This window comes from Gallus gallus, chromosome Z (genome assembly GCF_016699485.2).
Source record: "Gallus gallus isolate bGalGal1 chromosome Z, bGalGal1.mat.broiler.GRCg7b, whole genome shotgun sequence".
NCBI lineage: Eukaryota > Metazoa > Chordata > Aves > Galliformes > Phasianidae > Gallus > Gallus gallus.
The window spans coordinates 72,310,504-72,333,040 of record NC_052572.1 but is presented as its reverse complement, the minus strand read 5'-3'; the positions used below and the strand labels follow the sequence as shown (position 1 = coordinate 72,333,040).

Genomic DNA, 22,537 nt, shown 5'->3' with positions numbered 1-22,537 from the left:
GATACGACTACAGATAATCAGACAAAATCAGACACAGAGAAAAGAGACTGTGAAATCAATACAGAAAAACAAAGCAGAGAACAGAATTTTGGAGCCAACACAGGATGGAAAGGTATTACAGGAATGGAAAGTAAATAGTGCAAAAATATTAAAAACAAAGAAGATATTCTAAAATGAAAATAAATATTTGAAGAAAGGGTAAAAGAGAAGATGAATCTAGGACAAAAAAAAAAATCAGAAGCTACAGTGCTGCTATATAAAAGACAATAGCTAGAAAAGAAGGGATGGGCAAAACAAATAACTTTGCAGAAAAGAGGAAAGCCAAAAAAGAAAAAAATCAAAAATAAAATCACTATTACACTGTCAACATTACCCAAGAAAAATCATCAGTATTGAGGAAAACAGCAAAATAAATGGAGAAACATCAGCCTGTTTTGAGAAATAAAGAGCAGTGACAATGTTGGTTGCAAAATACACTGGGCTGATTTAAATGAAAATTCCCAATTGTTAACTGCAACTAGCAGATCTGAAGAAGGAGAAAATAAGATGAGCAAAGAAAATGAATTCTATCATGGTCTAAGAGGTCAGTCATACAAATGGAGAACTGAAAACTAACTTTGAGACTGATTATCTCCATCATGAACACTGATAAAATGGAAACCATCTGAGGACGGAGAAACAGCAGAAAGGAAGAAACTGCTTAGCAGTACTCAGGAATTTCAGTGCATGCAGAAATCTGAAAGAATATTACGTTTGAAAGATTACATATAACTTCAACAAGGAGAAACATTAAAACAGATATAAATACAATAAAAATAGTTTTTGATGAAGCACTATAAACCAGAAGTTGACCCTATGAAATACTAAAGAATGTGAGATACCACCAAGTAATTACCTATAAATGGTAGGGTCAAATATGAAGATTTGGATAGGTAGTAGCTAGTGAAAATAATAAGAGTTTTGTGAAAGAATCAGATGCAATGATAGCAGAATGGGATTTGTGCTGCTAGAAAGCTTAGAGAATCAAAACAAAAATAAAAAACTACAAACATCTTTTATTTCTAACATGAACCTGACAAGAAAGGCAGAGGAAAAGTTTGCACAGTTTGCATGGAAGTCTGCACATGCAGGGTTTACAAGAATGGCACAAGGTGGACCACTTTCCTTTCACCAGGGAGCAAGTAGGGAGTGTCATCCCAGTTGTAGACTGCAAAGTAGGCAGAATGAGAAGAATGAACCAGCCGAAGGACTGGCTGCATGGATCGTGTCACACTCAAGGTTTCAGATACTGTCATCTTGGACACACGTTAGAGAGACTAGATGTACTGTTGGATGTTACTGACTGGAAAACATTCAGATTTGTCCCAGAAAAATCTGAGAGGGCTCCTCCAAAGAGGTAACATGGCTGATAGCCCAACTGAAGTGCCTCTACACCAATGAATGCAGCATAGGAAATGGAGTTAGAAGCTGCAGTGCAGTTACATAACTATAATGCCCTCAGCATAAGAAAGACATGGAGCTCTTGGAGTGGGTTCATAGGAGGGCCACGCAGATGATCAGAGGGATGGAGCACCTCTCCTATCAAGACAGATTGAGAAAGCTGGGCTTGTTTAGCTTGGAAAAGAGAAGGCTTCATTGCAGCCTTCCTGTAGATGAAGGGAACTCATAAAGAGAAGGGAGACCAATTTTTTACATAGTCCAATCATGTTAGGACAAGGGGGAATGGCTTTAAACCAAAAGAGAGGAAAATCAGGTTAGATGTTATGCATAAATTCTTTATTCAGACAGTGGTGAGGCACTGAAACAGATCACCCAGAAAAGCTGTGATCATAGAGGTGTTCAGGACCAGGCTGGAAGGGGCCCTTGGGTAGCCTGATCTAGTGGCTGGCAACCCTACCAATGGCAGTGGGATTGGAACTACATGGGCTTTAAGGTCCCTTCCAACCTAAGCCATACTATGATTCTTTGATTCTACAGTTTTGGAGATGTAGTGTATATTTGAATACTGATAAGCCAAAAAAAAAAAAAAAGAACTACGTGAATGACACAGGTCAAGTCAGTAAGAAAATACACTATTTTGTTTAAAAAATGTGAAGCAACTATGAGCTAAGCAGTCTTTCTAAGAAGGAAATATGCAAAGTAAAATGGATACAACAGTTAAAAAGTCATATAAACATTTTCCTAATATTCCCAATATGAGCGATTAAGTTACATTATGATTACTACAACCTGTTAAAAATCAATTTTATAAACACAGAATAAAATAGCAATATAAAGTAACTTCCACACTTTCATTTCAACAAGAGTTGAAAATCTAAAGTGCATGGAGTTAGAAGTGTCTCTTGTCAAACATATTCATAAAATACATTTTGTCAACATTATAATTGATTCACATACGCACATGTTTTGCAGCAATAATAATATGAATCTAACAGTCTTGTAACAGAAATGAATAATCATAGCTGAAATTATTGGCAATCTAGAAATTAAGCAGAGTTCTCCATGCTGTTTTGGCAGGTCTGGTTAACCCTTACTATCAACATTTTAGTGTTTCATTGAACATTACATGGTCATGTCATAGTGAAGACTTCAGTTTCCATGGAATCTGCTTGATCTTTTGCAAGGGAATTGGAATTTTCTTAACTATCATTCAGAACAAGCAGAGTCCTCTGCTTCTTTATGCTGTTCTTCTAGTTAATGTCTAAGATACAAGGTGCTTACAGGCTCAACATCTGTACAAGGTATGGCAGATGTACAAATAAGTGTTTTAGACTTTTATGTAAAAATCAATCTCCTATACAGCAATGACACTAACCCACTTTCCTTAAAAAGTTCATAAGTCTGTACAGTTGGAAAAAAACGCAACATAGATAATAACCGAACTTGTCATTCAATTCAGCAATATCATCTAATTACTCAAGTCATTCTTTCACCATTCTTTCACCATAATTGAAATTTCAGATTACAGGAAGGATGGACAAGAATGGGGGGATAAGACAGTACTTAAAAGCAACTTGAATGATCACTTGTCACCTTTCCCATTGCTGTGTCAATTGTATGTTAAAGATCTTAACGTACAAAACTTAATTACCTGTTTCCATCTAGAAAGACTAAGCAAAAGTTGGTTCTTTAATTTCTCTGCAGTATATGTCAGTCAAAAATATGGTTAAGTGTAATTTGAATAATTTGTGTATCAGTTATCAACCAGAACAAAAGCTAGCTGAGAAGGCTGAACTTTAGTAGAGAAAATACTGAAAAGCTGCACTTTGTGTTTACTCTTTCATCCAGCAAGTCAATCTCTAGCCCTGTAGAGAATGACCTGGGGGTCCTGGTGGATGAAAAACTGAACATGAGCCAGCAGTGTGCTCAAAAAAAAAATGGTATCCTGGGCTCCATCAGAAGAGGGGTGGCCAGAAGGGGCAGGGAGGCGATTGTCCCTCTCTCCCCTGCCCTTGTGAGGCCCCATCTGGAGTACTGCATCCAGGTCTGAGACACCAAGTACAAAAAAGACAGGGAGCTGTTGGACGGGCTCCGGAGGAGGGCCACAAAGATGATCAGAGAGCTGGAGCACATCCCTGTGAAGACGGGCTGAGGGAACTGGGCTTGTTCAGCCTGGAGAAGGCTGTGGGGTGACCTCATGGTAGCCTTTCAGTATCTGAAGGGAGCCTATAAACAGGAGGGCAGTCAACTCTTTGAAAGGGCAGATAATAGCAGGACAAGGGGAAATGGTTTTAAGTTGAAGGAGGGAAGATTTGGGTTTGATATCAGGGGGAAGTTCTTTACTCTGAGTGGTGAAGTGCTGGAACAGGCTGCCCAGAGAGGCTGTGGATGCTCCGTCCCTGGAGGTGTTCAAGGCCAGGTTGGATGGGGCCCTGGGCAGCCTGGTCTAGTATTAAATGTGGAGGTTGATGGCCCTGCCTGTGGTGGGGGAGCTGGAGCTTGATGGTCCTTGTGGTCCCTTTCAGCCCAGGCCATTCTGTGATTCTGTGAATCACTCCCCTCCATTCCATATGCACATAAAAACACAAGAATTTAAAAAAAATCTTAATTATCAATTTTATTATCATAAAATTCAGAAGCCAAAATTTTAAGCTTTCAAATCATTCTGGTTACCCTACTGTATCCAATTCTATGTGAAGTTTCTTACAAAATCCTCTGTGTTCCTCACTGTTTTTGGATGCTGATTAAAAACAATAGAAAACTAAAACTTCATACAGTTAGGGCAAAACAGGAAAAATAACCTACATACATGTGAATAACAGCCTTCTTTTCCCCCTCAAGAGAGGAGCACTAAGACCAAAAGAGCTACACAGCTTAGCTGGCTTGCTTGTTCTCACTGAAAGCAGACAGCTACAGATTAACAATCGTCAGTTTACTGGTTTGGATGCTGCTCCATACAAAATGAATCAGATTAATTTTAAGAGCTATTGCCAAGAGCTGCTAGATCCTGTGATAATACAAATATCTACACTATCATTTTATACTGATACTTTACATACACATGGAAAACCACCATAGATACAGCTTTTTCATATTTACTGCATGATTTCCCATACTTACTGGATGATACTATTTCTACATCAATGCAGAAGGATGTGTACAAAGTATTATTCCTCTATCTGTGGGCACTGTTTACATGAAAGACCAGTGCAAGTGTGGATTCAGACTTGTTTCTTTTCCCTTCCAACCTACACATTTCTGGTGGAAGCTGCAGAGAATGTAAGCATCAAAGCAGAACTTCAAAAGAAGCAAATGTAAGGCTTTAATATGCTTCAAAACAATAACGTGTAAAATGCATCAGTAGGCACACATTAATGATTTTTTTCCTCGCTCGAAATAACAAAGTGTACATCTGTGCAGGGCAAGGTTAATTAAGGAGCTTATATAGCAACTAACAAGCTACTTACAGACAGCATGGCTGTTAAGTAGAGGAAAAAAAAAGTCTGTTTAGCTTAGTATGCCATAGATTGCAGCAGTTCAGCTCATATTTTGAGGTTTTAAGAGTCCTGTTAGCAGAGATGTTCACCCTAAGAGCAAGCAGGAATCAGTACAGCCCTCCTCATTCACTGTAAACATTGCAAAGTTTCTACCCATGTCTGCAGAACTCCCAGAACATACCACAGCAGGGAAGGAAGCCTGACAGGATGCTAATAATTACAAAACTACATTGATAAGATACTTTTGCCAGATATTGCAGCAACTACTGCTACTTGAAAGTAAGGAATATGGAACTAAACAATGAAAAGCTGCATAGAGAACTAAGAAAAACAAAATAAATGTAGAAATGGCATGTTGTAAAAATGGAATACACTTTCCAGGATGAGGAGAATAATATTCTATGAGGACAGGCTGTGGATACAGTGACAGGCTGAGAGAGCTGGGGCTGTTCAACACAGAGAAGAGAAGGCTCCAGGGAGACGATACAGTGGCCTTTGAGTATCTAATGGGAGGGTTCTAAGAAGGAACAAGATAGATTCTTGAGCAGCATCTCCCGTGATAGAACTAGAGGAAATGGTTTCAAACTACAAGAGGGGTGATTTCGATTGGATTAAAGGAAGAATATTTTTACAGTAAAGATGGTGAAGCACTGGCACAGGTTGCCCAGAGAGATGGTGGATGCCCCATGCTTGGAGACACTCAAGGTAAGCTGGATGGTACTCTGAGCACCTAATGGAGCTGTAGGTGCCCCTGCTCATTGCAGAGGAATTGGACTAGATGATCTTTAATGGTCCCTTCCAACATAACTAATCCTGTATGAGCTCAATGACTAAGCATTCCAGACTTGTGCAGCCTCACATTCACAAAGCAGGCATACTGCAGATTCTTCCTAATTACTTTTAGCCTTGAAGCATGGTAAATTAAATCAGCAAAATCCAAACTAATCTCAAGAAAACTTTATTTCAATCACCATCTTTGTAACGTTTTATGGCAGAAAGCATCCTTCTCATAGGGACAATGTAATTCTGAATTTATTTAAACTATCTGGGGGTTGAGATGTTCACAACTGATTCTGACCTAAACAGGATCCTTCATGTTAGAGAAATCTCTGTATTCAAATCTGAAGAAGCTTTAAAACTGTAATCACCGCTTCTAAAAAAAATTTCTAAGCATATTCACAAGAAACAAGACTGCATTGATGGTGTTTTACTCTGTGCACAACCGTATGAAAAGCTGCTCCATTTTCAGGTTTAATAGAAAGAGAGAACAATTTCCCCGTGGCCTGGAACTTCTTAGATAATTATTATTGTTATTATCATAAAAGACTAATAGAAAAGTAATATATTTCTAACGTGCTTTACTTACTATACAGGCAGCACAAAGGTGTGGGAGCAGCATTCTGAATCACCTTCTGATGTTTTTGTTCAGTGAACTCTACAAAAAGTTTTCTCCAAAGATTAAACTCAATTTTAGAATTAATTTCCTTCATCAGTATTCATGATTTTTGTTTGCATTTATTAAAAATGTACGTAGTAAAATGTCATTAGCATTTGTTCCAAGAACTCATTTCTAAGACTTCATCTAATGAAGATGAAAGACATTACCTAGGAGACCAATATTGTCCAAAATCTCAGAGTACTAAAAAAAAAAAAAAAAAAAAAAAGGATAAAAAAAGTGGATTTGAGAGCTATGATTTTGTATAATTAATTATAAGAGAAAAAGAAGAGCTCTGAAGAATGTTGATTCTCTAAGAAGCTTTCACCTCTGGGCTGCCTTCTCAAGTACAATTTCACACACATAAGTACAAAATGTTACTTGTATTTGAATAGCATCAAGTGGTTTGTCAAACAAAGCAAATATGGAAAGAAACTCGGGAAGATAAACCGAGTAACAGGTCAGAAATGAACTGCAAAAAAGCCTTCTAAGAGTAGCAGAGTGATGGCTTGAACCCTCCAGGAGCACCACGGCTGAAGGAAGTCACCTGACAAACTCAATGCATTGTAATTTACTGAAAGAGCAAGGAAAGAACAAGCCATCTTACTACTTGAAATACTGGTGACATGGTGCAAATAAAGAGAAAACTGAAAAAAGGAAGGAAAGTAGCCCATTATGAGAGAGAAAATATTGCACTACAGAATCTTGAAAAATACTGAGACAGTAAAAGCTACAAAGTAGAGGAAGATATATTCAATGTTTCAGACCGTCGCGTCAAATTTTGATGGAAATCAAAGGCTTATTTTACTGGCAATCAAAGGCACCAAAAGTGAATGTACACGCTAGAAATAAAAATTAAGAACACTGCTTGCTATTAATAAAGATACTAGCAGAAATATCTTCATTATTTACAGCAACCCAGAAAAATGCATAAGCAATCCTGCTCACCTGTCTTCACTAAAACGCCGACCAACCAAAATTTTACATTTGTCTGGAGGGAGACAAGCTGCTAGCAGAGGCACTGTCCTTAATACCCGACTTTCCTGTAAAAAAGAAAAGTAACTTTTGAGTACAATCATGTGATCAATCAACGTGTGAACTGTTAATATCTCCATCTACTTTCAGGTTCTTTGACTACACACGCAGAATAAGCAACAGCAAAGTAACTACACACACACACAAAAATCAGTTTCAGACATATAAACCATATTGTTTTTACCAAGAGTAAAAAATCTAATCTTGTCCTAAACTATGACCACTAGCAAGAGTTTGAGCTAGGTTATCAGTAATGAAAACAACAATACATGTAATTATAACAAAATGTAGGCAAAAACAGCATTAGCATTACTATAAGAGGTTGGAGCACTAATTTCTCTATACTGGAAAATAAGGGAAGGGCTTAGTTTCCACAGACAAGCACTAAAAATACGAGCACAAGGTGCGTCAAAATGGTGTAAAACATAAATATATCCACTCTGTTACCACTTCACAGTAGCACAACACTGAAGCTGTTATGAGTGCTCTACGTCCTGCCATTCGGGCTGCGCAGAGCAGGCATCTGCCTACATCTTTATTACAGATAAGGAAAAGATTGCCATGGCTGGGAGGGGAGCAGGGGCTCTCCAGACCTCAAAGAGCATGCAAGAGAGCTGTGCTGGACCAGGAAATGCCTGCTTCACAAGACAGACGAAGAGGGAAGAACTGACAGGAGGAGCATACTAAACAGAGAAATCTACATACTAAACAGAGAAACGTGTTTCCGTACACAATGCAACTCATTGTTATCTAGACAAGAAGCATTGCAAATTGAGCTAGAATACTTAGGACATCTTCAGTAAATGTTAAGAGTAGAGAGAAAGTGTCAATTTCTGCTCCCAGACAAAGAAGAAGGAGCAAAAGTTTATCTTGAATTTAATGAAAATGACACTGAAAACCAAGAGATGAAAATAAAGTTTCAGTTTATTTTTTTATAACAAGAGGAACAAATATGTACATTAGCTGAACCTAGCAGAAGTCTAGACACTAGATACTGCATTAGGATTACAAAAACCCAAAAGACTTAATGTATTCTCAATTTCAATGTCTTACAATTCAGACACTGAAAATCCAAAGTTCAGTCCCTAATCCACAAGATTAATTAATAAAAAGCTGAGGGGTTGTATGGAACTGTTGAATTATGGCATGATCCTCTGATTGACCACCTGAGGCAAGCACTGAGTCAGCTGCAGGGGCACAGGTGAACGCAATTTCACCTGAGAGACCTCCTAGACCCCATTTAAGGGCTGACTCCAGCTAAAGATCCTTCCTCTTAGAGCCTTTCCATAAGTCCAGGACATGGGTAAGATCTTTATTTAATTTCTCCTTTGTAACACGATTATCTCTCTGGTCCAGTACCAGTATACCTGTTTGCCATACAGGAGTTGATCTTTTTTGTTTTGTTTTTGTTTTTTTTTTTTTTTATGTATGAGTCATATGTCAACAGTTCAGTGTTGGCAAACAAGTAATGCCCTGACTAGTTCAGCTCCATGATATCTGTGGCTCATACTCTCCCCAGGTATCAATGTGCAACCACCTATAGCCCTTACATCATCAGACTGCTCTTGAATTAGTTCTGTGAATCTTTTCATCACTGTTGCCTAAACCTTCACTAATTTTGCTTTTTCTGCTCCATACCTACTGATTCTGTGAAGTATAAATAAAACATCACAGTTAAAGGAAGAAGTTGTCCTGCTATATGCACCACCACTTTGCACTGCAGTAGCAGTATGACGTGTCCTAGGGATAGATGAAGATCAAAGTATCTGGTGAGTGAAGTGCAAGAAAAGTGAGGAGAAATATCCTTCAAACTACCAATTTAAAAAGCTTATCAGTCATGGGAAAGTTGTTCAATCGTTCTCTTCAATGTCATATTATTTCAGAATTTACCTTTTACCAAGTAAATACATTCCCTTACCAACAGGGAAAAAGTTGCAGTTTTCCAATCTAAAAACCAATCCATGTTTACAGGAAGATATAATACAAAATTCAAAAATGGAAAGAATTGTTTGAGAAAAGTTGCTTAAGAAGCTAAGCAAAACTACCTCTACAATAGGTTCCATTTGTTTAGAATTTTCATCACAAAAGTGTCTGTATTTAGCTATTTCATATACAGCCTGTTAGCATATCAGCTATTTTCCATTTTCTGTTTTGAAACAGAATAGTTTATTCTCTCCTTTGTTCTTCTCGACATCGTAATTGTCATATACAATTCTTTGCTTAATCATTATTTAACCACTGCAGTATATATATACAAATACATTTGGAGAAGTTGCTTTTAGGTTGCTTTCTTTCCTTTTGAGAATTCATAGTATTTTTTGGTAACATTGCAGGGTCGTTCTACCATGAACAGAAAGTTCTAACTAATAAAAACATTTATTTCAGCCAATGAATGCACATTACTCCATTTTCTCATGAACTTGTAAGACAATTAGCAAATTATATTTGATTCTTACTATTCAATAAAGAATATTATTAGATCCATATATAAGCTCATTTAATACATGTTTTCTTCACAGGTGCAGAAAAATGAAAATTCTTACAATTCTGAAAAGAAAGAAGTCAGAGAAACAGAACAACCTAAGCAGATACTTTCTGGTGTGCTCTAAGGGCTCTTTCCTGAGTTATAACAACCACCCAAGCCCCAAGAAGTATACATTGGCCTATGCTCCACTGGAGATCACTCCATGGACAATAAGGCAGAGGTAAGAGAAAGCTGCACAGCGGTTTGTACACACCTGACTATGCCACTGACTGTCAGGTCTGCAAATGGGAGAGAAAAAAGATGAGAAAAGCATTTTACCTATTTGTATTTATTTATATTCATATGTATGTGGAAAGAAGAAAATAGTAGAAATCATGCTAGGCAAATAAATTCTTCACCATTCCACTATTCCTTCCCGCTGATAGGGTTAGGATCCTTGGTTTGTATCTACTTCATTTTTAATTACTTTCACTATTAACAGTAGTGCAGTAACACTATTCAGAAAACAGTTGCACCCAGATGTGCAATGCTAAATTATCTTCACAAATGATAGCTGAATCAACTTGTGGATCTATTACGCAAAGTTGAATGCCGGATGGTAAGATTCATAACCTGGGATCTTAGAGAATCCTTGCTGCCATGCATTAAGAGACTACTCTCTTTCACAGCACCTAACATTTGTGGGAATGTATCCAACAGCATGGCTTCTGGATTGAAGGACTGTGGAGGAGCAGGAAATCCTGCTCCCACTTTTGTGCCTTATCATCTTGCTCAAATATAAGTCACAATGCAATAATCACTCCACAGTTGGTGGTCTACTTACTGCACTGCAAACTGCAAAAAAACAATAAATAACAAGACAGGTGGAGGATGAAAGTCATCACTGATGCACAGCAGGATAAATACATTCACTGTTTGGTTAGTTTAATAAGATACTTTTGAAATGTACTCTTGTAATGACATGGCAGCCTGAAGGATCAGATGCTGTTACTACACTCAGAAGGCTTATCTGCCTTCAAGTCTGACTGAGTTTTGATTAGAAGCAGCTACAGCAAAGAGAACCTACCCTTGAGCAGGTATGCCTCTGCCATTCTGATGTCAAAAGAATCACCTATGATCAACTAAGGTCATGATAAGCCACATGCTTAGCTTTTCAGCTTTTGTTTGGATTTGTCTCCTACAAACCAAGTCCCCTTTTGCAGTCAGTTAAATTCTTCCACTCTGATGGACTGTCTTTGTTATTTGGATAGCACTGCTTTAACCACTTGTTACCATTAACATATACCTGTGCAAAAGTTGCATCCTCTTGTAAGAGAAAGCTGTTAATTAAAACTAACTAATAAAAAAAGGAGATTTCAGAAGGATGATTAGGGGATCTAAAATGAATGTGAAAACTTGTTTTAGTACATTTCAGCACAATAAATTCAATACAATTCACATGTCAGTTCAAAGCTCTCTGGCACATTTTGCAACTTCTTTTTTTTTTCCAGCAGATGACTTAAGGTGGCACATACTTAAGTACTTTCAAGACAAAAAGTAACACATAACAGTATTTTCACTAAAAACAGCCCATTAAAAAATCACAGCTTTCTCATTTAGGGCCTAAATACTTATTTCTTTAGACACTTTTCTCTAATTTGGTCATTTATATTCTGCTGAAGTTCCTTCAAGGAAGGACTCTGCCTGTGGACTGAGCTACTTTAAGTACAGCTGGATCATTCGAATACATGTTCTGAATGCCACAGTCTATTTTGTAAAAATACTGTCTATCCAGATCTGTGGTTCATCTTCTAAAATTTGTGATCCAGAACAATACTGCATTATTAATAGAAAACAAAAGATCAATATAAACACCTTTAATAGCTAAATCAAAAATCAAGAGCCCATTAAACTTTTGAAGGCATGAAATAAGCAAAAACATAAAAGGATGCATTGTATCAAGTCCAATGCAGGACACACTTCAAAGCCACCCAGAGTCTTTGAAAAGCAAAAGTACCTTTACTAGAAAACAATGCAAACTGCAAAGAAAGCTGCTCCTTCAGTGGTTCTTTCATGTGCTTCTCTTCAATAAGTGAGACAAAAGAAAAAAAAAATCACAGAAGCAGACTATTTTGAAACTAAACTATAGATTTCCATTGGCTACACACTTTGAGTCACTATCAAGATGCACTGTTTAATTCATATTTATAACAGAGTGCTTCTGTGTTGTATCAAGATTCCCTCCTGAAACAGTTTGTGCCAAGCCAAGCATATAATAATCTAGCAGGATTATCTGAATGAAAAAAGATGTCTCGTGTATATAAAAACCACAGAAGTCAAACATAACTTCAGAAGACAAAATAATTCAGATGAACTGGTATCTCAACTCTCTGATTTTAAAGGAAAACTTACTATGTGTTAAAAACGTGGTTGCTTCCTCTTGTAGAACATTTCCTGCATTGACATTGTAGCTGAACTCTTACAACAGCCTTACTCACCTCTGCTGGATGCTGAATTATATACAAGCAGGTGGAGATTTTTAGTGGATGTATCGGCAGGAATGGACACAAACACACCTTCTGAGGGCGGCTACATGACAGAACAGAGAAGAAAGCAATAAAATTAATCAGCAGTGGCATAAATATACTGCACTAATCCTTACCCTGTCCCAAAAGGGCCACTAAGGACTCCCCCTTATGAAACGGTACGTTGAAACATGGTAAAAACTTCTGTTTGAGATCTCTGCTGCATTTAAAATAGAAAGAAAGGAAGGTTTTCATTCAACTGAATTTTGAAAACATTGTTCAGACCTCCCTTGTTGTCTGGTTAGCATTAAAGCGCTTTCATAATGCTTTCATCATCTTCAGGAGGAGCAACCATACCCCAATTATATAAACCTGTTACTGCATTTTATACCAAGTCAGTGTTTCAATGATGGAATGTAACAGAATGTATCATTAATATAGTTGAAAGACTATTTGTGATATAATCTTTATAATAGAGTATTTTGAAGTATACTCACAAGAAACCCCAAATACGCTGTATTTAAGATCAAGTTTTTATGATTTCATTCATTCTGAAACGGGTAGCAGATGAGAAGTATGAAAACAAACACCACCCCGTATTTCTAATTGAAGTCTGAAAAGCTAACACAACTACTTGATGTTTTTTGGTGCACTGCATGCATTGTTAAAATCACTAGCAGGAGAACTGTATTTAAATAAACCTATTTGGCATTAATAAATCATAAATAAATCATTTGGCATTAAGCTAATAAGCTGGATAGTCAAGAATAAACAGAAGCGAAGAGTTAAGCTTAAAGCTGCACAGAATCACCATTCTTTACTCAGACCATCTTAAAATAAAACCTTAGTTCTTACCTGTAAATGGCAACACAGTAAAAACGGCAATAACCGTGGATAAATTGGTCTTTAATGGCTTGCAGGTTGTGTTAATGTTAGACCCCTGCCTCTTTCTAGCCCTAACTACTGCCATAGAGAGATTACTTTTCCTTGCCAAGGGGAACCAGTTAAAAGTTATCTAGCAATAGCCAAAATCTCAACTGTGAGTGAGGGAGGAGGGGAAGCAATTGCTACTGATCAAAATAAGTATTTTAAAATATTTACACCAAAGAGCTCATGAACTACAACAACAAAAAAGACAAAGTGGAATTATTCCCGTATGCTCTTCCAGTATAATGCTCCAAAAACCTGCCTTCTTTCTTTCCTTTCCATTTCTAGAGCTGGCATTTTTCTCTTGATACACCTCCATATATGCGGAATATTCTGGAGCAGCAGTTAATTATTAAAGGCTTTGAAACTAAAACTAAACACTCACTAACTTCAGCATTCAGTGGGGTCTAACAGTGGCCTTCACTCTGAACCACAGGAAACCAACCTAACCTCCAGGTCTGACTAGTCATGCCAGAGGATCTGCTGTGCTGTGACATCGCCTTTCTTCCAAATTTTACTCTTCTCATGTAGATGATTTAAACAAACATGTCTGAAAACAGTTTCTTAACAACCTGGAGGCAGCAGATACTCCCACAGGCTTTTTGATGCCTGCACCCAGGGTGCTAAATAAAAGCTCATCCTCTTTTTGATCAACATATTCACTCGTTTTGCACAGAGTGTGATCCCTTAGCTTCTCCTCATTATTGAAATGAAACCATCCCATGGCTCGTTTCATTAGCAAGAGAATTCTCCCCACGACTGTATTTTCTTTTGAGGAGAGATTAGGATGTGAAAATCTACTACATAAAGGTACCAAAACAGTCAACTGACGACTTTGATACAAAGAACAGCATTGTTCCCTAGCTTTTATAAGCAGGCAGAAATGGTTTCTGATGGTTTCTGACCTCAGGGTGTTTACTATTACAAAGTTGGCCAGATGTAATTTACTTATTTTCAAGTCTCCAAGTTTCCCTTTTTCTGGTATATGCTCTTTGTGTTTTCTGTGGCTGGCTCATGTTCTTTGTGGGTTGTTTTTCAGCATTATTAACGTTGTAAAAAAGTAAAGGAAATTATCCTGAAAGCAAGCATTTCTAAATCATCACAGAATCAACTCTACCCATACTTTGATTTGTAGGGAGCAGAGCACACACAATTATATACAGAATACTTTCCAATATAACTTAATGGCATACATGTGTATACACATTGCATAACTTTTAAGTACTCAATTAGGTGCCTAATTATGTTGAATGGGTTGGGTGCTTTTACAAACCCATCCTAGGAGCACAAAGACTTATTTCTGTCCTCTCACTTTGGCATGTAATGGTTATTGTGCTGAGACAAAAAAATAAAAAACAACACACACTTTATCCCTACATGAAATCTACATTATGAGTCTATACCGGTAATCATTTAGGAAACAGTTCTGAACAGGAGAAGTCCTGTTCCACTACCACAAAAGCTGCCTTTACTCTCAGAAAGGCCACCTAGGCAGAAAAGGCTTTTTGTGTTTTAGTTCTGTTGAAAGCGCGTGCTATGTCTTGTGCAATGTATGTCACTGATGTTACAGAAGAGCAGGGGCAGAGCACCAGGGGACTCAGTTAATGACAACTATACGTTTTCATCCATTTCTGGAAATGAAAGCAATCTGCACCAGACTCCAGGCAAAACAGCAGTGTTGAGAATATTATGGAAAAGCCCAGAGGTAGGGAGAGGAATTCGAAGGAGAATAATTTTTATGGTAATATTCACCTGTAAGCAATTTCACTACAGCTCAAAGCTATCCAACATGTTTCTCCTACCTGTTTTTCAGTATTTCTAGTTTAAAAACTCATGACAAAGCAACCAGACATACTGGCATAACTCAAAAATTATTCTTTGTCTTCATATACAACAGAGAATCATGCGTTGAGCTCTCACAGCTTTCCTTTCATTTTTCACATCTAAATTATGATGTTCAGCTTCAAAATAACATAGTTTATTTTCCCAGCAAAACTGAATCAAGGCAGTGGACTGTGCATTGTGATTACTAGTTTATGGGCAAAGGTGTAGTCTAAAAGTGAATATCACAGAATCATGGCATCATTAAGGTTGGAAAAGACATCTAAGATCATCTAGTCGAACTATTAGCCCATTACCACCATGCCCACTAATCAATGTCACCAAGTGCCTGATCTCCATGTTTCAACAGTTCTCAACACGGTCTTCAGAGTCTTCTTCAAGGCTTATCTGAGGAGTAGTAAATATAGCTGGCCTTCAGCTGCAATGTTGTTCGTTACACTTGATTCATAAAGTGGTCACATGTTAAAAGTCAAGCTAATTGTGCATGCTGTTGACTTGTATCTGTAGTTGACTATTTGATAACAACCTGTGAAGGCAGCACTGAAAAATAACTTTGATTAATGCTTTCCACAATTCAGTTTTAACACATTTCAGTAGTTTAAGGAAGATAAGTGGAAAGAAACCCTTCAATTACCACTAAGATGGTTATTCTGAGTGTAGTGGCTGTGAGGTCTTTTATCTGAAGTATTACAGTACTTTGTTTTTGTTTTTATTTTTTAATATGCTGCTTATTTAAGGGGAACATCATTCCTGAATTTGTAAGAAGAAATACTAAGGAAGAAGTTACTACAAGAGAAGAACATGAGGCTGAGAGCTGTCTTAGCACACGTCATGCACAGACAACCAGCATGGAGGTACTTATCCCTGGATGTATCCCAGTGCTTTGAGCTTTATGTGAACACCAACTCATGAAAGCAAAAGCATTTACAGGATGGGGGAGCAGAGATGCCTCTAGTGAGCCCTGTAAACAACAGCTGGAGAAAAAGGATACCAATGTGGGTAGGAGAGTTCACATTCCATTTTTAGAGGCTGAAAATGGGAGAGTTAAACTCCCAAAAGCAGAGACAAGCACATCTGGTCTAAGAGCAGAGAGACATAGATAGGTTTGTTCCCATAGCTCTGTCAAGTGCATATAAATGGAACTCTAACCCTGGTGTTACTTTCTACTGCCAGGGGTCCTACTGCAGGATCAGGGTCGGCTCCTCACTAAAAAAAGAAGAAAGAGGTACAATTTTTAAATGCTAGGGTTTCTTCCCTGTGATAATGCTGCACAAGTGCAATGCCATACTGGTACGTGGAAAAGGCTAATCAATAAAAATATTTGTCATGGAGCTTCAGGGACAGAGATTTTACCCTGTGCATATCATAACAGTAAAAAGAAGTCAGTTCATATGCTAGCCTAACGTGGCAGTAGCAGTGCCACTCAAGCCAAATTTTTCAGCCTGGTGTCCTTAGGCAGGGAAATCAAACAGCAGGTACTTTGTGTTACAACCAGCTTTGCTTCTCCGTACTGTTTTATAGCTTAGTGGCTTCTTGACCTCCTGCAGTACACGTCTTTAAGGTTGTCTCTTTATGTTCAGTTCTAGTGAAGAAATTAAGGTAATGGATGGCCAGGTTAAAGTAGACCTGCCCAGTATATAATGCTGTTGCAGCTAAGTAGAAAAGACAACAACTTCAGTTTCAGTGAAATAAATGCTCCCAACTTCCCTCCTTTTTCATGTATACGTCTCTAGGAAGAGTAGTTAATATTCCATAGCTGGCGTTTGTAAAATCCTGCCTGTACAGAGTTCAGTGTCTGTGCATCTTCAATTAAAATCAGAGCAGAGAAATTAAAGAAAGGTTTGAGATGACAACTTCAAGAAACTCAATTTGAGAATCTTTTTTTCTTCTTTTTTAATAAGCTTTTTGGGTTCTTACTTTGGAAATAGTTTGATGCACCATCCAGAGTTTTCAGACACAGGCTTTTTTTTTTTTTTTTTTTGGCAGCACTAGTTCTAATCTGTGATCACTGACTGGATCAACCCAATATATATTGATTTTTTTACTATATGCAAGGACTTATCTGAAAGTAATGTCTCCTATTTTATTACACTGACCCAACACATCAGAGGCCAACATGGTGGTGGTATGGCAGTAGAGGTTGAACCTTCTTGACGATATACCATTACATTTTTTTGCCACACAACAGATGGCAGCAAAGGGGCAGTCTGACAAATTTGCATCTGACGTGGATGTGCCTATGAAGCAAAGGTGTTCAAATTCCTCAAGTGTGGAAAAAAAAGACATCCACTGCCATTCATCAACGCTTGCTGAACATTTATAGAGAACAAACAGTGCATGTGAGCACAGTGAGGCGTTTAGGTTGGATGTTAGGGGGAAGTCCTTTACCAGGAGAGTGGTGAGGTGCTGGGATGGGCTGCCCAGAGAGGTTGTAGATGCCCTGTCCCTGGAAGTGTTCAAGGCCAGGTTGGATGGGGCCCTGGGCAACCTGGTCTAGTAAATGGGGAGGTTGGTGGCCCTGCCCGGCAGGGGGTTGGAGATTCATGATCCTTGAGGTCTCTGCCAACCCAGGCCATTCTGTGATTCTGTGTGATTCTGTGGTGACAGCACCAGTGGGCCACCCCTGCTGGTGCAGATGTTTTCCTCTTGTTCCTAACAGGAGAAAATGCAGAGCTAATGGTGGTGACTGTGTGGAAAAAATAGCATTTTGTAGCTGAGAATTTGCTCCATCAAATACTGTTATTGTGCTCTTTGCATCTGTTGTAGTTTCCATGGAAATAAATAGCATACATTATTTTCAGTGCAACATGAGAAGAAAGGATATAAGAAAACAGTTTTTTATTATAAGGGCAGTGAACCAGTGGAGACTGCCCAGAGAGGTGGTGGATGCTCCATTCTGGAGACACTGATGGTCAGGCTGGACCAGGCTCAGCACCGTGACTGAGCTGTAGGTGTTCCTGCTCAGTGCAGAGGAGTTGGACTAATGACTTTTAAAGGTCCCTTCCAACACAAACAATTCTGCAATTCTATGGAAAATTTCAGCTGCCTCCAGCACTCCAAGCTGAAGCCCTTTAAACCTAGTATACTACATGAAGTTAAATCACTGAAAAGCTTCGCCTATGTTGTGGCTGCTTTTTTGATTAAAAAGAGATTATTACAACTTCTCATTATGTGAAACTGTGCAAGAATCTATGCAAGAGTAAAAACTTCTAGCAAATATTTATGTTTTTTCCAAATCGTTTATGAAGACTTTCAGCTTTCTTCCAAAGTCAGTTTTCCTAAGGTGGTTCTACGACATTCTCTTGTTCCAAAAGCATGAGACCATGTGATTAACACAACTGACTTCTGTAATAACTTAATCACCACATATGTGATAGCTCTTCTCACATCTGCAATTCAGATCCACCTATGTAACATTACCCTACGTAATACAATATTTTAGGGACAGACATTAAGGACAATCCCTACTGGCATGTATTTACTCTGTTTGTAGACAGCAAACTATGCCTGAATCCTAGCTTGAAACAAAGCAGATGAAAAAGCAGAGTTAAAGGAAAAGGTCACTCTCACACCAAGTAACCTCAGGGGTGAATTCTGCCGTTGACCTCAAGTGAAAGCAGGCTCAGAACTCACACATCATTTGGACATCAATTAAAAGAAGAGCTAAGTATTTATATTGCCCACTCTACTCAACAATGCCATATCTCATCACTTAGAACTAAGAATGTAAGTATTTTTCTCTCACAAATAAGAAAAAAAAAACAATGAAATTAAATTATAAATTGTCATCTATATAGGTAAAACACGTGAACACATAACAGAAAGCCTGTTCCAAACTACAGATAGAACAAACACAAAAGTGGATGCCTTCTAATAAGCAAAATTACATCTTTAAACAGTAAATATTCATATTAGAAAGAAAACCCACCATACTCTGCAATTTATCCTTACGTGTATATAAGCTTGGAAAAAATTACAGTTAACAGCTTTATAACCAATTCTAGGAGATGGTTAAATATTAAACAAAATCTTCAGTTTCAGTATCCTAGACAACTATTCACTTCAGTTATAAATGGTAGAAAAACTGAGCTTTGTTTGTTGACAGAGAGCTTGAGAACAACTCAGAGTCCTAATGTGACATGAAAAAAAGGCAGCGTGCAGGCAGATTAATGTCCTGCTCAGAACTTTCTGACAGCTCAGGAGTACTACAAATGCTATACTACACTCTAGCGTCCATTTTCTAAATAGCAGGTACTTCTGTTGAACATACATTCACTCCAATTTTGAAGCCACAGTCTCCTTCATAGACGTTATTTTATAACGCTAGTTTCCTGGTGTAATACAACAAATAATGTATTTTAAGGTAACGCACCTGTTATTAAAAAGTAAACAGTTAGTAGATTTCATTAAAATGTTAGGGTTTTTTGCTGAATATTTAGCATTTTATTTATATTTCACATCATTAAGTTATTCTAAAGCTTTCAGGAATACTGTAGGATGGTGTTTTGAAGGTACACAGCCAATTAAACATTTGCTTTTGAGTACTTGATTACAGAATCTAAGCGTATCCAGTAATATTTCATTTTGATTAAAAAAGTTAGAAGTCCAATGCAAAAATTAACCCCTCTTCCACAATTTGGAAACACAACTTGTATAATTAACATAGTGTGTTTAGCAAATGTGCTCATAAAAGCTAACAAGAAGAAAGATAGACAGCAGCCAGGTACCTCATGCAAATACTGATGGGAACAATCTGCACTGTAACAGTATGATTTTATGCTGAGAAAATTAGCACTGCGCGTTCTGAGAGGCCACAGGTATGAGCTCACAGAGTGTAACTGTAGAAAGCTATAAACAGACTCAAAGTAATTCAGATTGCAGGGACCTCTGAAGGTCATCTGCACTTGCACCCAAAGCAGGAATAATTTTAAAGACCCTGAGCAAGATGAACCAAGCACTTCCAAGGACTAAAGCTTCACAGTTACACCAAGCAGACTGCTCCAGCACTACACCACCCTCACTGTGAGTTAATTTCATTATTAAGTTCATGGCTACAATCCTGCTGAAGCACTGCTGGCTCCCAGTCAATCTGCTGGCAATCTAGGCGTCCTGGCTCTTTACTGTAGATCAGCTCCTTACTGTGGTTTAACCCAGCAGGTAGCTAAACAACACACAGTTGGTCACTCACTGTGAGACAGGAGAGAATTAGAAAAAAGACAAAGTAGTATTTGTTGGTTGAGATAAAAACTATTTGCTAAGATAAGGAATAGGAAAAAAAGAATAATAGTTACAATAATATCTATATTTACTTATACTTAGATACAAATAAATACATACAGAGCAAGTGATGCACAAGCTTGAAGCAAGAATAACTGACCTAATAGGGTGGATATTGGTGGTGTGGCAGTAGAGGTTGAACCTTCCTATCAATCTTCCGTTAAATTTTGCCAACAAAAATTCCTAGCTAATGGTGGTCACTCTAACTGTGTTGAGAAATAGTGTTTCATAGCTGAGAATTTGCTCTTTCAAACAGTAATATTGTGCTCCTTGTTGCTGTTGTAGTTTCCATGGATATAAAAGCATGGCATTACTTTCAGACTTGCCTACATAGATATCTAGGTCCTTGAAAACTGCCTGAGTTTAAAATGCATACGTACCATCCAGAATCTCTGATTAAGTTTCATAACACATGAAGGGGCCATAACAGAAGAAAGTGAGTTATGCTTGACAGCTTTGGTCATGTGTGCTGTTGTCACTGTTTTTAATCAACTTGGAGATGACTTTCTGGAAGGCACTTAAAATTAACTCACCATGCTGCGTTAGCTGCTTATTCTTCACTTATCACCATTTTCAAATCAACCTAAGATACTCAGATTCAAAGTTTAAGAGATGTTATACGTAAGTCTCCAAGAGAAACAGCACATCTGGATTTAACTGCTCATTCTTTGGCATTTTAATGAAGAAATTCCCTATTACTGGATACAATTAACATGCATTTACATTAAAAATAGCAAAACACATGTAAATTGTAGTGATTTTACAGACTAAGACCTTCACCTAATGAAAAATCCTAATAAAGACAAGTCGTCAAGCTTCTAAATCAAGTTCTATTAGACACTGAGTAAAAACTTAATGGACTGTTCTCAAAATACTTAAGTGTACTTCACTACCAAGAAAACAAAATTCCAAACATTACAAAACTGAAGACGACCACCACTGCTGCCCCACGCAAGCAATAAAACACAAGAAATACCAACCTGCCCATTCTGAGTACTCTTGTTTATAAAGTACCACTCCTGATTTATGATTTTCTAGGAAATTAAGGACATAATGACAGAATGCTTTGGAAGACCACTATAAGGTCTCCCTGGAGCCTTCTCTTCTCCAGGCTGAAGAGCCCCAGCTCTCCCAGTCTATCCTCATAAGGGATGCGCTCCAGCCCTCTGATCATCCTTCTGGCCCTCCTCTGGACTTGCTCCAACAGCTCCATGTCCTTCCAGAGTTGAGGCCCCAGAACTGGATGCAGTACTCAGGGTGGGGTCTCATGAGAGCAGAGCAGATGAGGAGAATCACCTCCCCCAACCTGCTGGTCACACTCCTCTTGATGCAACCCACAATACCATCCGCCTTCTGGGCTATAAGTGCACATCGCCAGCTCATGGTTGGTTTCATCAACCAACACTTCCAAATACTTCTACTCAGAGCCATTCTCCACTTAACCTATATCTGTGCCTGGGATTGCCTCCATCCAGGTACAGGAGCTTGCACTTGGCCCTGCTGAACTTCTTGAGGTAGCATGGGCCCACCTCTCAAGCCTGTCCAGGCTCCAGATGGCATCCCTTCCCTCTAGTGTATCAATCCAGTCATTCTTAGAAAAAGTACTGGAATTCAGTCTGTTAAGCTGCAGATACCCATTACCCAGAGAATATCTACTTGCAAATATCTTCAGTATCAAACACTGCAACTTCCACCGGATGGTCTCTGCTGCTAGATGTCTCACTTGTGCAACTATTCTCCAGATTACTTGAGGATAACTCTCATTACCCATCCAACCTCTAAGATCTGAAAGCAGTTACTAACAGTTTTCTCTGTCACCCAAGCAAGAAGTACTCAGACAAAAAACAAGTTTCTCTGATGGTCAACCAAATAAAAATATTTTAAAGTTCCTTGACTACGGTTATACTCAGCCTATTTTTCAGTGCAGATGTCCATCATATCAGTTTTTCTATGCTAGTATTTCTTTCATAGAATCATAGAATCACCAAGGTTGGAAAAGACCCACAGGATCATCCAGTCCAACCATTCGTTCACACCTCACCAATGGTTCTCACTAAACCATGTCCCTCAACACAACATCCAAACGCTCTTTGAA

At 38.2% G+C, this 22,537-nt stretch overlaps 1 protein-coding gene across 3 annotated transcripts in view; it reads right to left on the bottom strand.

Annotated features, from left to right (window-relative positions):
* Positions 1–22,537, bottom strand: part of DTWD2 (DTW domain containing 2) — a 74,863-nt gene that overhangs the window by 42,077 nt on the left and 10,249 nt on the right. For 2 of the 3 annotated variants that reach the window (NM_001031442.1, XM_040655598.2), the window contains 2 exon segments: positions 7,321–7,415; positions 12,370–12,460. In NM_001031442.1, coding sequence (NP_001026613.1) covers positions 7,321–7,415; positions 12,370–12,460 — 186 coding nt within the window. 3 annotated transcript variants of the gene reach the window in all.